Source organism: Antechinus flavipes, chromosome 6 (genome assembly GCF_016432865.1).
Source record: "Antechinus flavipes isolate AdamAnt ecotype Samford, QLD, Australia chromosome 6, AdamAnt_v2, whole genome shotgun sequence".
NCBI lineage: Eukaryota > Metazoa > Chordata > Mammalia > Dasyuromorphia > Dasyuridae > Antechinus > Antechinus flavipes.
This window is the reverse complement of record NC_067403.1, coordinates 156,231,147-156,249,169: the sequence shown is the minus strand read 5'-3', so window position 1 is coordinate 156,249,169 and position 18,023 is coordinate 156,231,147. Positions and strand designations below refer to the sequence as shown.

Here is an 18,023-nt window from a genome sequence, read left to right as displayed (position 1 = left end):
AACAAAAAACAACTAGATTGTAGAGGAAGTGGAATACAAGTATTCCAAGATCTTTTGTGGTATGTATACTTTTCTGACAAGTACAATACTGATTTGTCCTTGAAATTCTTCTTTTAGAACCCATCCACTATTTTTCTTTGATATCAGAAATTTGGATTTTGATGTTTTGCACTATTCCAGGAAAGGGAAGTATATATTTTCTACAGCCTGTTTACTCTACTGAGGCTCAGCAAGAATTTTCAACATAGTCCCAATCAGAGGATATAATCAGATCAATCAGGAGCCTATGGATCATATGTATTTTTTTTAAAATAAGGAGTCAGAATACAGACCTAATTCCATGCATGTTGCATGGGATGGTTTCTGGATCATAGGTTTGGATCAGGATAGGTATGAGTAACTCCTGAGTATCTCAGGTGGAACTATTTAAAACTTTCCCTGTGGATTAGAATCCTTCAGTAAAAGCCCTGGAATCTCATTGTTTTAAACCAACTTGATTCCAAATAGATTTCTCTTTCTCCTTTCATTTCCCTTTCCCCTTCTTTTCTTGGTTGTATCAGCTTCAAGTGATTTTTGCAGCCTTTCTTGGCTTGACTCTTGGTTCATGTCATTATCTCCATAATGAAATTAGGCATTGGAGAAATTCTTATTGGACAGGTCTTTGGAGCTTGATATTTTATTATCTAAATAATAGATTGGATTGATATCTTTTGTTTTTATATTTCCTAGATTTGCCTCAGTATCTTTTCTTCTTTTCCCTCTCCTAGAAAGCTGTTCTTTATGAAAAAAGAATTTTTTTAAAAAAGAAAAAAATACAAAAAACCTAACAAAAATCATTACCTTGAAAATATATATTATTATATGTAGTGTTCCACATCTGTTAACACTTTTCCTACATAATGAATATGAAGAAAATTTTCATTGGGGCGAATTCTGTATAATTTTGCAATATTCATCTCTCCTCTTTTTGTGGTAGTTGTTATTTTCATTTATATTGTTGTAATAATATGTATATATTTTTTCCTTGCTCTGCCAATCACTTTGCATCAGTTCATGTAAAACCCAGTTTACTTTCCTAAAAGTCCTTTAGGGTCTTATAGTGGCAGAATTAAGAACATTCAACTTATTATTGAGTCCTAACTTATATATGTGATCTTAGGCAAAATATTTAACTTTTTGAAGCCTCAATTTCTATAAATGTAAAACTGGAATAATAATATTATTTTATCTCATAGTATTGTGAAGATTAAATATTATTAATCAGATAAACAATGTAAGTATATTGTTATTAGGTTCTGATCTATTATTATTCTATGAATTTCTTGGGACATAACCCTAGTTTGAGGAATGATGCCATGTCAGACAAATTCTTTCTGGTAGTAATTAAAGGTTCTCGTGAGTGTTTGGTAGTGGTGGGTAAGTATTGTAACTATTAGAAGCCACCAGGAAATGATGGAGAGTGAATCACCCATGAAATCCCCAGTTTCTTTCAAGCACTTGGCTTAAGGGAGAGTAAATAAGGGCTAGGCATTCTCAGCACTGATAGTTGAAAAATGTCTACTATTTTCAAAGCCCAAACATAGAGCTTCCGTCATGTACAACCTGGAAATGTACATTAACAGGAAACCTATCCTCCTACCCTCCCTCATGTCTGACAGGATCTGTCAGTGTGTGGGTGACACTGTCATTGCTTATAATGCTCACAAACTTTCTTGGATGTGAATGACATATATTTAGAAATCAAAACAAAGCTTTGGGAAGATATTCAATTTAATGGAAACTAGTCTAGTCATTTGGGAACCACAAGAGCTTTTTAGGGAAAATCTGCCCCTGCAGGAAAGAGGAAGTGTGGGAGTACTGGGGTCCCAGTGACACTTTGTGACATCAGATATCCCAAGAGGAAGGTTGATTGGCTACTGAGGAGCAGTAGCAGGGTTTAAATTCTTGTCCCATCAGTGTAATTTTCAAAAAATCAGCTAAAAAATATCTTCATTGGCCCCACATTTCTCTGGTGAGATCTACAATCCAATATTTGGTGATTTTCTGGAGAAAGAATTTTTGAACTGAAGAAGCAACAAAGGAAGGGAATTTGTAAGTCCTTTAAAAATTTATTTATAGATATGCAAAAATAATAAGTTGAATGTACTTGTACATTGAAACTATTTAATCTGTGCTTTGTGATAAATAGGCTGAAGGGAGAAAAGAAAAAGGAAAGATGTAATGATGAATAGAGTTGCTTTCTGTTAAACATCTCCATATATCATCTCTCTTGCTCTTGACTCTGGATATATAAATTCAATAAGAGCATATTTGGAGATGCATGTACATATTTCTTTCTATGATACACTTATCTAATCTCTATAGAATACTTAAATGTGAATTATCTTCAGAAGTCAGGGCTTTCTAACTAAATTAGAGGGAAGGCCTACTGAAAATGAGGCCAGAGGAGGTAAGATTGTGATTTGGTTTGAATAAACTCTACAAAGGAAATTTCAAATTGAAGTTTTACATTCTTGGATAATAGATATTACCTGTCAGATACTGAAAATCTTGTACCATAATGAATAAGGATGACTTGATCATCAGAGAAAATTCTTTAATTGGAAGCTATGCATACAAAAGACATTCAATAATTATTCATTACAGTGAAACTGGAGAAAAGGAATATTAGCTGAATATTAGATGAAAAAAAAGACTTATCTACTGATAAATAGAAAAATGATTTGTTTTCTATTTATGATTTGATTTTTAAATATCTGATCCTATCTTTTCAGGAAAAGGAGAAAGGGAGCCAAGAGGAAAAAATGTACTATAGGACAAAAGGGAGACATTATTTCAAATCTCTGATACACAGGGATACCACTGATACACACTAAATGATCATGAGCAAGACTCTTGACCTCTCAGTGTCCCAGGCAAATTTCTAAGGCCTTAAATTATAAATGAGTTGCTGATCTGTCAGTGGAGTTCTCTACAACTGATGACACCACAGGTCCAGAATATCCATCCTTTCATTTTTCTCCAAATATCCTATAATTATTCGTAAGATTTAGAACTGAAAGCAACCTAGAGATAACCTCAATGAGGAAACAGAGGCCCAAAGAGGTTGTGAGTCATTCAAGTACATTTATGTCAATGTTATGTTTTCATAAACCTTGTCTTCTGAGGGTTATTCAACAGCCCCATGTGTAAGAGGCAGAATGTAGAAAAGTCAGAATTTTCAGTGAATTCTGTGTTCTGGTTAACTGGATTTTCTTGTTTACCGAGGAATAACTAGAAACCCCTTTCTTCAACCTTCATGCTTTTTGAAAAGTTTAGTATAAATGTTTAGTATACTTTCAACTAAATACTGAACACATTTGAATCTATAACACCTCAAAGATCATCAAACCAAACATAATATGGCATAAGTTATGGAAAGTACAGGAGACTGGGTGGATTAATATGGATTTGGGGATAATCCCAGGCATTTGTATTAAATCCAGAATAAATGCCTAATATGAATTTGTATTCTTCTAATTTATCATCTCCAAGTAGAGAGCAGAAACCTATTCCAAGCATCTTAGATTCTACCAGTTGCCTATGTTCTTTCAAATGCAGATTTTTTTTTTTTTTTTAAATCAAGGATCTCTGATTACAGGAGTATAAGTGCTTGTCCCAGTGATGCATATTAAAATCTCATCTATGGCTTAGCACATGACCTTTGCAATTCAATTCAATAAACATGTATTGAATATTATGTGTTGGTCTTTGAGAATTGAATGTGGCTAAAGAATTCATCATCTGGAGTTAATCTGATGAAAAATATTTCTGAATAAGGCTAGGCTGCTTCCTGAATAATGTACCTGTAGATCTTCTAGTTTGGTAGCATCTGCTAGAACTTATATTCTCCTTGCGTAGTCTTTGATAGTCTAAGCTTAGAGTTTAGGGCTTGAAAGGAGAGTGGAGGATAACATTAAAATTCATTTCTGTTCAAATGCGCCTCTAATACCAAATTATCTTCATTGAAGATAGTCACATCAAATTACATTATAATTCATGTTGTATATAAAACTATACAAATGTCAAAAAGTTATCTTCTTGCAAGTAAATCTTTATTTTACAGAGTTACAGAGTTTGTGGCACAAATGTAAAAAGACCTAAGCATCTGAGATGAAATAATATAGCAAAGGAGATAGAGAACAAGTATTGGATTTAGGGAGACCTGGGTTCAAGTCCCATCTCTGACATATACTGGATAAATCACTTAACCTTTCAGTGCCCCAGTTACCCTCTGAAGCTGTTTAAAAGAGGCAGAGAAGATGTCAATCTGTATTATAGAAAGTTTCCTCATGGGAATTTCTCATAACAATTAAATCATAAATTTAGCCCTAAATAGAAATTGATGATGTTTACAGTGTGAAATACTTTTCTTGCCAAGAACCTCTTGATGGCAAAGATCTGGAAGGCAGGCTTCCTGTCTGTGTGTCAGTAATTTTGCAGGCTCTTGGATTTTGCCTATGTACAGAAGAAAATCTTTACCTGGTTTGAGTGTATTTCATTGTGATAGTTAATATTTACTTTTATTTTTCACTTAGAAATCTGTAACACTAGAGAAGTCAAACACTTCCATCAAAAACACTGAAATTTAAACATAACTTATGACATAACTCATCCTAGTGCTTGCCAAGCTTACCACACTCTTAGCAAAGTATTGCTTTGGTATATTAAATATCCCCAGTGGCTAACGGGAATAAATTATTAGTCTTGAAGTTGCCAAGAAGTAACTTAAAGGAGTAAAATAGAATTTTTTGAGACCATGTCATTTTCCACCCACCTCCATATCTCACTTCAAATTTAATCAACAATGTCCCCTTTTATTAATGAATAAGGGCAAGATGAAACCCACATTTTTAATGACTTTTAATTCATATCACTGGTTCCCAGTTTACTAAAACAATTTCATCAATGATCTCTCAGCTTCTTCCTTCACATAGAGTCACCTGAGCACCATTTAAATTCTGGAGTGTATATCATTTGCATGTGAAATTTTGAGAAATTTTTATCATTCTCTTTTTTCTCTAGACATAGTTAACCCATAATGTGGCTATAGGGAACATTTCAAATTTCCATGTGTATGTGTGAATGTTGAGCTAACATTTTATTTCTCTGGATCTTAGTTTCCTCATTTTTAAAAAGAAAATTAGATTATATGATTTCTAAAGTTTCTGTCAGCTCTTAGTTAATGATCCTACTATTTTTATTTAAGAGGTTCTGAGGAGCCCACAAGGCCTGAGATACTCTCATTCCCTCTCCCTAAAGGGAGTCTTTGCTCTGAAGTCAGGCATGCTTTCTAGACTGGGTTCAGTATTAAAGAAGCTTGATTTCTAAGAAGATGGAAGTGAGGTTTCCTTTAGTCATATAATTTGGCTAGTTAAATCTCCATGACAAATTGCTTAAGATTTAGCTTTAGGATTATGACTAGGTTTTCCTCAAAAGAGAAAATAGAAATGTTTAACAAGAGCCAGGTATTTATTCACACAAATAAAACACAAACAACTCTCATAAGTGAAAGGTAAGGCTTAAAATAAGATTCAATATCTTAATTTATAATTATAGTTAAACACTTTCAGATGACTGATTTTTAAACTTTATCAGAACATGAAACAATATGCAGGATTGCTTTTTTAAATTTTATTTTATAATAACTTTTTATTGACAGAATCCATGCCAGGCTAATTTTTTTTTTTTTACAACATTATCCCTTGCACTCGCTTCTGTTCCGATTTTTCCCCTCCCTCCTTCCACCCCCTCCCCTAGATGGCAAGCAGTCCTACATATGTTAAATATGTTTATGCAGGACTGCTAATGTGGTATTTTACATTTCATCTTGGTCCTGAATGTTTAAACAATTCTGCAAACTAACATATCTGCTGATAAAACAGTCAGGCTTGAACCTATCTTTTTTACTGAAGAAATTTTTTCTGGTAACAACCAGATCTATTCGTTGGACTTAGAATCTATGGATCTCTTGAACTAGTTAGGTCATTTCCAATCCTAGACCTCCAAGCCTCCACCTTAAAGCTATTGTTTAATCAACTACTTGGGAAAATTAACAAAACTGGAAACACAGCCTGGGATCTAGGCACAAGCTCACCAAGTTTAATCTATCCTCCATGTGGTAGTATGTGCATAAAGAGCACAGATGATCCCTTCATTTTTGTCATGGGCAAAGCTGAGACACATAAAGATTGCCACATGAAATAGACAAATTAAGAGATTAAATTATAAGATATTTTTCCTTCTAAAGGTCTACTGATTATCATCATCTTCCTCTTTTCTGTCTTCTCTTTCCTTCCTTCCCTTTTCTTTCTTTCTCTTCCCTTCCTCTTTTTCTTATCCTTTCCTTCTTTCCTTTCCCCTTCTTCCTTTCCTCTCCATTCTCCCTTTGCTTCCCTCCCCTTCCTTTTCTTCCCCTTTCTTTCCTTTCTCATAATTCAAATGCCATGAATTGAATTATTATACCAATGGAGATGACTTCCAAATATCTTTAGCAGGTATTTACATAGTTTTATTAATATTTTTCTTAATTTTGAACAAACAGAACAGACCAAATTTTAGAACTTTTTTTTTGTTCCACTATATCTTGAATTATTAGTGAAGTCATCATGAGATGGGAAAAGGCCATATTTGGCTATATTCCTTATATGTATATTTAATGTATGGGAAAACAATTAGGATTTTTAGATTTTTTTCAGTAATCTGGAAGATATTTACAAATAACTAATTAGGTAGTATAACTTCCATACTAAAAACAGACATTAGAACTTGGTAGACCTGGAATACTTTATGTAGATCTACTTGGTAGACATATAAATTTGTAATAATATATAGTTTGTAATAACATAACAAACATACTGTTTCCAAATTAAAATAGAAACCCACCCACTTTGGCCTCTAAATTATCACTGTGGTTCTAAAATTCCCAGTGGCCTTTGTATGAAGAAAAATGATCATTCACAAATGCTTAGTGGGGCTAGAATAAATTTAAGAATATAGTATAGTTTTCTTTTATTTCATAATCCTTATGTAAGTGAAGAGTCTTGGATTTCTTTTTTCCTATTTACTTGAAAGAAAATGAAAGCAGTAAATGATGGCTCCAATTCCAAAGTATTCAGACTTTGAAACTTACAGAATTTGTTACAAATGAGACTTTCTAAATATTAAATGTTCAGAATTAAATAGCTTTTATGTGATGAGATATTTTATTATTCTACATAGACTATTTCACTTACATTCTTCTTTATAGGTTGAAAGCATCTTAATTACCAATTATGAAGACCACTTTCCTGCTAATTTTCTTCTGGGGTTTATCCTGTGCTCTTCCTGTAAGTACTAGCTTGGCAATTTTTGAATAAAATTTTCCAAAAATATAACTACCATCAAACTTGCTCCATTTGGGTAAAATAAAAGATACTTAATGATGTTTCCATATGTGTCATACATGTATGGCATCTGTGGTTTAGTAAAATGGGAGATAGGAGTTGGCCTTGGAATCACAAAAAAACTGGGTTCCACTTTGTCTCTGATAGATTTTGGTTGGTTAATTTGGGGCAAGTCTCTAAGACTAGTCATAAACCTAATTTACATTGGTAGAATTTCCCTTGCAAGATTAATGAAATATAAAGGTAACATGTATTTACATATATGTGTATATGTACATATGTGTATATGAGTTCCTTTGCAAAAGAATATTTATTTCAAAGTTAAAATTAAAAGATACAAAATCATTCTTTGGTACATGGGGCTTAATCCTTTTCTATATCATCTCAGTTTTGGTGAAGAGGAGAGATGAGAGAAGATGAGGAGGGATTAAGTTCTTTGTTTAGTTTACTTCTTCCAGAATACAACTCTAAATTCCAAGGTCAAAGCCCTACTTGAGTTCAAATCTTAAGCACCCTTGGTTCTCAAGGGTTTCTTTCCTGGTCTGGCTATTATTTTCTGACTGGTTTCCTGAACCCAAGGCCCCTCATTATGGCTCAAATTCACAGTTCTATTGGATACAACCACTTGCACCTAAACTTGAGAAGATTAATGAAATAGAACAGAAACAAAAATACCCCGGGTCCATTTCTCTGAGCCATGAGGTAAAATGAAAGAAGGGGAGAAAGTTTTCCTTTTTCCCAGTTTAGTTTACGACTCCCATGATGTAGGTGAACTCTGTGAGATTTACTTTCTGGACATATTAGGAAAGAGCACACTTACACACACACAGGAAAGAAAGCAAGACTGTCCTAATCTAGAAATTAAAAAAAAATAGCATCTTCCAGCTATACAGCTAATGAAAGGAAGTTTAGTCATCTCTATTTGGTAGGGGAAAGTGGGGAAGTAGTGTGCATTCAGGTTGGGTGGTTTAAGAATGCCATATGTAAGCAAATGCCTCCTTGAAAAATATTCTGTGTTTAACTATAAGTTTTCCATTGATCTAGGTAGCCAGATATCTACACACAGATTCTGAGAGTTCTGAAGAAGTGAAGGTAAGTTGAACTGTAATAATAGTGATAAGTAGTAGTAGTAGTAATATTTATATAGTATCTACTATGTGCCAAGCACAGTGCTAAGTGCTTTTATAAACATTAATTCACTTGATCATTACAACAAACATTGGGGTACAGAAGAGGAAATTGAAGCAATACAGGTTGAGTGACTTTCCCTAAATCACACAATTAAAAAGTCTTTGAGCCATTTGAATGGGCATAACTGGCATGGAAAGCTATTCTTTAGTTAGAAACCAAATTGATGATTTAGTGAATATATAGTATAGTGAGTAAAGCAACATGGTTTAGTATATCGAGTCATTCTGAAAGTCAAAAAGATCTGGGTTTAAGTATTGCCTTTCACATGTAATGACAATATAATCTTGGGCAAATTAACCTCATGGTGCCAGTGAAGGGGCTGATATTTATATCATTGTCCGATTTAACCCCAAGGAATGTGTAATCAAAGAATAGGAAGATGAATCTTATTTCACTTTCTCAGTGATAGACAATCATTGGATGTGTCTCCAAAGAAATTCACCTTTCTATCCTTCCAAACTCCCCAGTATCTGTTCCATGTACAAGATTCTTTCTCCCCCTTTCTGAACTGGGTGTAGGTCCTCTGAGGCACTTATATCCCAACCAGGAACCCATAGCAGTTACTTATGCAAGTACTATAGGAAAAATAATTTCTCTTCTTTACATTCTCATATTCTGCTCCCCATGTCACCTAGTAGCTTTTGCAGGTACCTCTTGAAGACATAATGGAGTTATAGTCATCAGCAAGTGAGAATTTCATTCCTATTTTTCATTTGGAGTGGTACACCTCATAGGAGTTTCACAGGATAAATAGGCATAGCTGGATTCATCTCAGGTTTAATCATATTATCTTTCCCTCCCAAATCCACCCCTCTTCCAAACTTTCTTATTTCTGCTGAGGACACCATCACCCTGCTGATTTATAAAATTGATATCATCTTCAACCCTTCATTCTCACTCACCCCACATATCTGATCAGTTGACATATTATTTTGTTTCCAGCCCTACAACATTCCTTGCATCTGTTTCCTTCTCTCTACTCATATAGCCACAATCCTATTTTAGGCTCTCATCCATTTTTGCTTGAACAATTACAATAGCATTCTAATTGGTCTCTCTTCCTCAATTTTAACGTCTACCTAGATGCCAAAGTTATTTTTCCTAAAATGTAGGTCTGATCATGTTACTTGGCTCCCCTATTCAGCAAAATCTAGCATTTTCCTATTGTCTATTTAAAAATTTATCTTCTGTATAAATTTTATGTTTATAGTTATTATACAGTACTATATTTAGTGAGTATATTGGTTTTTCTGAAATAATCGTGCTTGTAATTTTAAACTAGTACAATAATTTCCATCACAACCATATACCACAACTTGTTTAGCCCCAATTGATGAGTATCCTCTTGATTTCTAATTCTTGGCTACTTCAAAAAGAGCTGCTCTAAATATTTTTGTACTAATAGATCATTTTCCCTATAAAGATAATTTATAAGTAAAAATAATCTTTTTGGGGTTCACAATAAAAAATTTTAATGGATATAGGTGTGTAACCAACATAGTTTGGAAACAACTTTTTTACACCAATGAGATTAATGATTTACTATTATGTAGTAGGTATTTAATACACAAAGATGAGACAGTGAAATAATTTATATCCTCAAGGATTCCTTCATTTTATTTGGGGATACAACCGTATGGTATCATGGAAAGAATGCTGAATTTGGATTTAGATGACCTTGATTCACATTCCAATTCTTCCATTTACTACTTGTATGACTTTTGGTAATCACTTAATCCCTCTGAGCTTCAGTTTTCTCTTATGCAGAATGAAAGATTTAGACTAGATGATCCCAACATCCCTGCAGCTCCACGTCTATAGTCTTGTGATCAAATAAAAATAAATACAAAAAGCAAGTATTTATTAGTATGTGCCTAGTATGTGCCCAATATTGTGGCAAAAATAAAATAGTCATTGGCTAGTAAGGGAGACAGTTAAAAAGATTATGTTCAGTTGTATCCAACTCTTCATGACCCCATTAGAGTTTTCTTGGCCAAAATACTGGAACAGTTTACCATTTCCTTCTCCAGCTCTTTTTATAGATGAGGAAACCAAGGCAAAGAAGGTTAAGTGACTTGCCCAGAGTCACACAGCTAGTAAATATCGGAGACCAGATTTGAACTCAGGAAGATAAGTCTTTTGACTCCAAACCTGCTTTATCCATTGCACCACCTAGCAACCCAAACTTCAAAATAACAGTATCTACTATTTCAGTGGGAGAGCCAAGTAAACTAGGTGTTGCAGAAATATCTTTAAAATATGTAAAAAGTAAATCCAAGGTGATCATTTATAGAGATGATGTTTCAGCTGAATTATGAAGGAACAAGGGAGAGAGCATTCTGGATGTGGTGAAGAGTTAGTGCAAACCCTGGAGATGGATGAGGAAGTGCTCTATAGGAATAATAGCAAAAAGGCTTGAGTGCATGAAGAGCTTGGGCATAAGAAGGTTGGAAAGATTAAGTTGAGATGATTTATGAAAAAGATTTAAATGTCAAACAGAATTTAGATTTCATCCTAGAAATAATAGGAAACCAAAAGAATTTGCTGAGTTAAGTAGGTGATAAGCTCAGTCTTTACTTTAGGAAAATAACTGTATGGAGAATAGATTGGAGAAGAGAGAGATGAGGCAGGAAGATCAATTAGGATGATATTATCCAAATGAGAGATGAGGACAGCCTGAATTAGACCAAGATTCATCTGTAGATGAATGTTTACATATATGCAAAATATTTCTGAGTCCTTCTTGTCATTGTTATTCAAAAGTAATTTTAAATGAATAATTTGAGTCATAAATAAATACATACTTCTTTTTATTCTCCTTTTGACATCTTCCCTCTCAGCCTCTACTGTCTTACTCTCAGTTCCATACTACAGTTGATCAAAATCATATTCTGCTAGATGGTTCATAATTTCACTGTAACAAAGCACAGCTTAAATCCATCATTAGCTTTCCCTTAGATAGGTGCGATCTTGGAGTTGTCAAACAAGGGAACAGCCTACAACTACTTAGAGAGTGGTTGCTTCTGTCACATTTTAACAAATGTCTGGAACATAAAACACATCAAACAGTGACATGTTTAAGATGTGTTACAGATAGGAAGTGTTAAGTAATGATTTGCTGGGTTTAATTTATGACTCAGAGGATCCTTAAATATCCTTATTGGATTCCTCAAGAATTCATTTTTCTGCCAGCATCCAAAAACAGATTTGGTGATGCTCTGAATTTGTTAGTGCCCTATTAAACTTAACATTGAAAATAGCTGTTTTAAAGATGATATAACTTGGACTATTCCTTGTTTCTTATACTTCACTCTTTATTCAGTCCCTTAGGGATCTTTGCTTTAAAACCATGCCATCACAAATCTTCAGATTATTCACGTAATATGTAAGGAAGAGGCAAATCACTTAAAATTATTCTAAACTTTGTAGTGACATATGAATTTTATATAAAAGTAACTTGTTTTTTTTCTTCCTCTTTCTGCAGGATCATTTGGCGCCAACACCAGTTTTATCCTTGGTAATTATCTCCTTCCTGTTATATTGATTCATGTTCTTCCTAAAACAATCTTTAGTACATCTTGAGCCACATCATGGCACTGAGAAATATAATACACCTGAACCTCAAGCAATGGAGACGAGATCCTTTTTCTTTTTCCTATGACTGGTAAAAGGGAAAAAAAAAGTAACTTGGAATTGTATTTCTCTTCTTTCAGGAGAGTAGTGAGTCATCAGAAGAAAGTAAAGATAGCTCAAAGGAACAGGTAATTAAATCTTTCCTAACATTTAAGTTATTTATGCATTGAGGGACATGGTGATGACTTAAATTATATGGAAACAGTTCTAAATATAATTTTTTTAACCATGAAAAGTCAATAGTTCTGAGTACCAAAAAGGGAAAAACAAGCCATTTAACACATTTTGGTATTTTATTTTGAATGTTGGGTTGAGGATGGGGGAGAAACAACCTATAGACTTTGATAGTCAGAAGTTTCCTCCAATTAAAATTTTTTTAAACAAGTGCTACTAATCTAGACATAGTAATATTATAGATGAGCTCAGAGATCATCCTAAAATTGTTTATTTTGTAATTGGTGACATTTGTGACACAGAAAATTCCATTAATGCTAGAGAATTATTGTCCATTATGAAATAACTAAAATTTCAGAAATGCTCCCAAAATATTTCAGAAAACACAAATGAAAGAATATCTTCACTTCCTCATTCATCAAAAACTTTTAAATTAATTATCTGAGGATCATGTTTAAAGGAGAGATGCTTTTATAACTGAATAGCATTATTGAAGCATTGAAGAGTTTGGAGTTCTAGAACACCAACTATTATATGACTTAAAAGGAAATCATTTAGCCTTCCAAGTCATCAGTTTTCTCATCTGTAATGAGGAGAATTGAATGAAATAGTTTCTAAGGTTCCTTCTGGTTTTAGACCTACAACCCTAAGATATGAAGTCAATGAATACAAGTTTGATATGAAGGATGATGGAAACCAGGGCTCCAATAAGTAAGGAAGAGATATTGTACAGTGGAGCCCTAGCAGTTGACTAATCAGCAGAAAAGCAAAAAAAAAAAAAAGTTTTCCAGAGTCTAATGAATTCTGAGTGGTTCACATAGTTTCTTAGAAATCTTATTTGTTTCCAGGATGACCGACTTTGTGACATACTTGGAATAAAATGACATCTGACATTGCCAATCTGATGACATAATATATGAGAGATCTTAGTCCCATGTTGCATTTTTCATGACTGAAAAATATAATTGCTGAAGCTTCTTTCTACAAGCAGTAGCTAATGACCAGATGACAGTGTGATATTATAGTGCAAAGAGCAATTGACTTTGGTCAGGATCCTGGAGATCTAGGTTTAATACTTAACTTTGGCACTTACTAATTATCTGACTGTGTCAAACATACACACACGTGTGTGCGCGCATATATATACACACACACACACACACACACACTCAGGAAATTAAGTGACATGTTTGTATCTATATTTGTGGCACATATGTTTGTATATACAAGCATAAATGTCATTTCATTTTCTGAGTTTCAATTTCCTTTTAATGTAATACTGGGGTAATAATTTAATATCTTTACTTTACAAGGTTTTCATGGAGAAAATATTTTGTAATGTGTAATTTGAAAGAGCTGTTTTATATGAGCACTACTGATGCTTTTATTTTGTAAACAGTAGTTTCAAACTCTTTCCTCCCCAAAGTTTTTTTCCTATGGTGACTTTCATGTGTGCTTACTATATGTCAAACTTTATACTATGTGATGGGCATGTACAGACAAAAGTAAAATAGTCCTCGAGGAACTTGCATTCTATTGAAAGAGATAACCGGCACACGTTTATAAAATGTATGCAAAATATGAGGTAATAAGATGTTGACACTAGCATTGGGGAAGAGGGGGAAGGGCAAGCATCAGGAATTACTTAGAGGAGGTTGCATTTGAGAGGAGCTTTTGAAGGAAGCTAGAACCACTAAAAGAGGAGGTGATAAGGAAGCAGGTTCTAGGTGAGGAGACAAAAAGCTCAGTTGGTATAAAGATACAGAGGTGGAATTATTTTTCCTTACAAAACAATTTTTTACTTCACAAATGATTAACTGAAAAATTTCTCTAAAGAATAAGTTTTCTTAATAAATGACACTTATAGTGTGTGTGTGGGGAAAACTGCCAGATCTGGAGTTATGCAACCTAGATTCAAATCCCAGTCCTACTACTTGTCCTAGACATATATTTCTGGGCTAGTCACTCAAACTTTTCTGTGCTTCATTTTCTCATCTGTGAAATAAGATGGTTGGATTTATGTTCTTCAAGGTCTCCTTCAACTCTAAATCTATAAAACTAGGATAGAAATCAAAGACCTTTAATTTCCACACAGTTTTTTCAGTAGTTTATATATTACAAAAAGTGACTAAGTGGTGGTCGATGTTTTTCCTTTTTTCTCAAAATTTTCTAAAAAAAAAAAAAAGGTAAAAATGTCAAGGAATAGCGAAATGGCCAAAAGAAAAAAGGAAGAAGGAAAAAAAATAAAAATAGTGGGTCTAGAAAATCCACTAATTAGATGATTGGTCTCTGAATTATTATCAGCTGATTGTATCTTTTGATTCCTCCATGCAGACAAATGAAGATAGGATAGACTTCAGTGATAGTACTGAATCAGAGGAAGACATGGGCCTTACTGATCAAGAGTCTGTTTATAGACTATCTGACAGCTCCTTTAAGAGTGGAGGAAAAGATAATGATAAGAATGATGATGAAGATGACAGTGGAGATGACACTTTTGTTGATATAGACAATGGTCAAGGGTCCAGGGAAAGACATCAACAAGAAGGTGAAAACCTGTGGCCTGGAAGTGAGGATGATTCTGACATGACTCTACACAGCGGAAATAGGGTTGCCGATGGGAAAGATGTCAGTCACAATGCTGTCAGTGACGAAAGCAGTCAGAGTGAGAGCAGAAGCCTTGAAGAAGAGAATGAAAGTCATGAGGTCCATAAGAGTGATAGTGATGAATTCACTGTGGAAGGAAGTCAACCAAGCTCCAGCAACTCCAGAGATGATTCTTCATTTGATGATGAAGGAATGCAAGGCGATGATGCAGACATGGTGGGTAGCATGAAAAGCAATTCCAGAATGATTAATTACAGAAAAAAAAAGATTAACAAGACAAAGGGTCAGAAGGGAAGCAGACAAGATTCTGATGTGAGCCAATTGATGGGACAGCGTGGCAGGAAATCCTTCCAAAAGGCACGCATCTCAGAGGAGGATGACTGGGATGAAACTAATGATAGCAATACCATGGAAGAAGCCATGAGTGACTCTGCAGAAAAGAGCCAATCCAGTGAAAACAGTCAGTCCCGTGAAAACAGTGAATCCCGTGAAAACAGTCAATCTCGTGAAAACAGTGAATCCCACGAAAACAGTGAATCCCATGAAAACAGCAAAAGCAAATCCCAAGAAGACAGCAACAGTCAGTCTCAGGAAGATAGCCAAAATATGCTGGATCTCAGCAGTGACTCCAGACAACATGATGATGATTCTCATGAAAAGCAAAGTAAATCCCAGCAAGAGAATGAAAATGTTTCACGGGGTGATAACCCTGACTCTGATGGAGAGAGTGTTGGCCTTTCTGAAGTTAATAAGGAAGATAGTAATTCTTCTGAAGATAGCAACCTAACCCAGTCCTCCAAATCAGAAAGTGAATCCTCAGAGGAACAAAGCAACAGTGAATCTAAGGAGAGTATGAGCCCCTCAGAGGAAAGCAAAGAGTCACCTGAGGATGAAGACAGTTCTAGTCAGGAAAGCTTCCAGTCTCAGAGCTCATCAGCAGAGAGCCAAAGTGTCTCCAAGGAGGACAGTGGGGAAAGCAGTTCTGAACAGTTGCAAGGAGAGGGGAATAGTCAATCTGAAGAAGATGCCAGGGCATTTCAGGAAAACAGTAAGCTTAAAGAAAATGTGAATTCTAGTGAAAGTACATCAGAAAGCCTGTCCAGAAGCATTGAGATAGAAAGTAGAAAGCTGGTAGTTGACACTTATCATAACCGACCAAAAGGAGACCATGATGACAATGACTGCCAAGATGGTTATTAGCTTTAGCTCAAAAGTATATTTTTATAAAAGGGAGGGAGAAGGAGGCAGAAATTGGGGTGCTTTGATTTAGTCATCCTACCAAGCTTAGGATGACTTGGATTTATTTCTTTTGGAAGATAATTAATGAGACGTCATAGTCATTTGTAGGAAATTACTCTTCCATAGAAGATCACAGAATGTGAAATGGCTTGAGGACTATCCATGATAGTATAAACAAGAAAGGATTTTGATAATAGTTTATAGCTTGAGTTTTGAAGAAATGCCTTAAAATGAGGATTCTTTCATAAGTGAGTTTTAAGTGATTAAATATTTGGTTGGAGAAAACATTAAAAAATTATAGGATAGTTGTATTTTGGTTTAAATGAACAAGACTTCTTTCTGCCGACCACTTTATCCTTTACAAAGGGTTCTTTGTAAAACATCAATGTTAAAAGGAGTTATTCTGAACCACTGGTGTGTGGGAATGGGTTGTGAGAGTTACTAAGATTCTCTTTTATTTGTTAAATTATGTGTTTAACATAATTTGAACTTCTGTTCCTTAATTTGGATTATGTGCAATGCCAGAATTAAACTCTGTGATCAGCTGTAACTTTTGCTCATAGCAAATAAAAGCTGTGTATATAGACTCCAACTGAACTTGTTATGTATACTTTGGAATGTTACCTCAACACAGGATATATTTAATGTTTTGTAATAAAGGTAATAACATCCAAAAATGGTGTATGCTGTACTTTTTTTACACCGATGATTATCCACATGCTTTTAATTTAATGAACACTTTGTTTTGCTCCTGTTTTAAAGAAACAATTACTATTTATTACTAAAAACAGTAATTATTACTAATAATGATGTTTCTAATTGCTCTCACACAAAAATTTTCACTTAAATTCAGATACTTTATTGGTTTTGCCTTGTAAGTAATTATGCCTTTTCCACTAATTTTTAAATAACTTCCATTCTATTGCTGTCATTAAATAGAATAATAAAATAGTATGTTAACTTATTTTATACCAGACCATACAGGTTGACAAAAGGATAAATTTACAACCTATAGTTCCTGACATTTTCTTCCAGGACTTCATTTATATTGGATCTCTGAAACATATTTTTTTTTATTTTTATCTCTTTGGAGGTAACCATTTCAGCTTTAAAAAAATACCTAAAACTTATTATTTTTTTTTTCAGCACCATCATTATCATTATAACCCTGTGACTCAGAATCTAAAATTTCAAGGAAACCCAGACTTAGTACTTATTACATCATCCTGGCTACATTCTCTTGATAAGAAGGATTACTTTCCAAAATGATCAGAATTGAAGGTTTAAAATAATTAAAATTAAAGAGGAAAAGAGCTAGTTTAGAAATAAAACATCATTACATTGTAAAGTCTAATACTTTCTACCATTCCCTAAAACCAATGAACAGAATCCTCTCAGAATGTATAAGAAGAGAACAATTTCTTTTTTTTGATTTCCCCTTTTACTTGTTAAATGTGACTTGTATAGGTTCCTTAATCTTTTTTCTCATACTCTCTCCCTTTGGTAAAGTGAGATAGTGGATACTGTTGGACATGAAATAAGAAAGATCTCTCTTTCAATTTCACCTTAGACATTTACTAGCTATGTGAATTTGAGTCAGTTAACTTTGAGCCTGAACTGATTTATCTATAAAATGGGGAGAAGCATACCTGTAATATATAAATTCCAGGTCTGTTAAGAAACAAAGATGAGATTTTATATATGTATATATAAAGTGCCTCACAAATTTTAAAGCATTTATATAATGATTTTTAT

At 34.0% G+C, this 18,023-nt stretch overlaps 1 protein-coding gene across 1 annotated transcript; it reads left to right on the top strand.

Annotated features, from left to right (window-relative positions):
• Positions 1–7,313: 7,313 nt before the first annotated feature.
• On the top strand, positions 7,314–16,229 carry DMP1 (dentin matrix acidic phosphoprotein 1). Its single transcript, XM_051966714.1, has 5 exons — positions 7,314–7,367; positions 8,469–8,516; positions 12,100–12,132; positions 12,329–12,376; positions 14,757–16,229. The coding sequence occupies exons 1-5, from the start codon at positions 7,314–7,316 to the stop codon at positions 16,227–16,229; spliced, it is 1,656 nt and encodes a 551-aa protein (XP_051822674.1).
• The last annotated feature ends 1,794 nt before the right edge of the window (positions 16,230–18,023 follow it).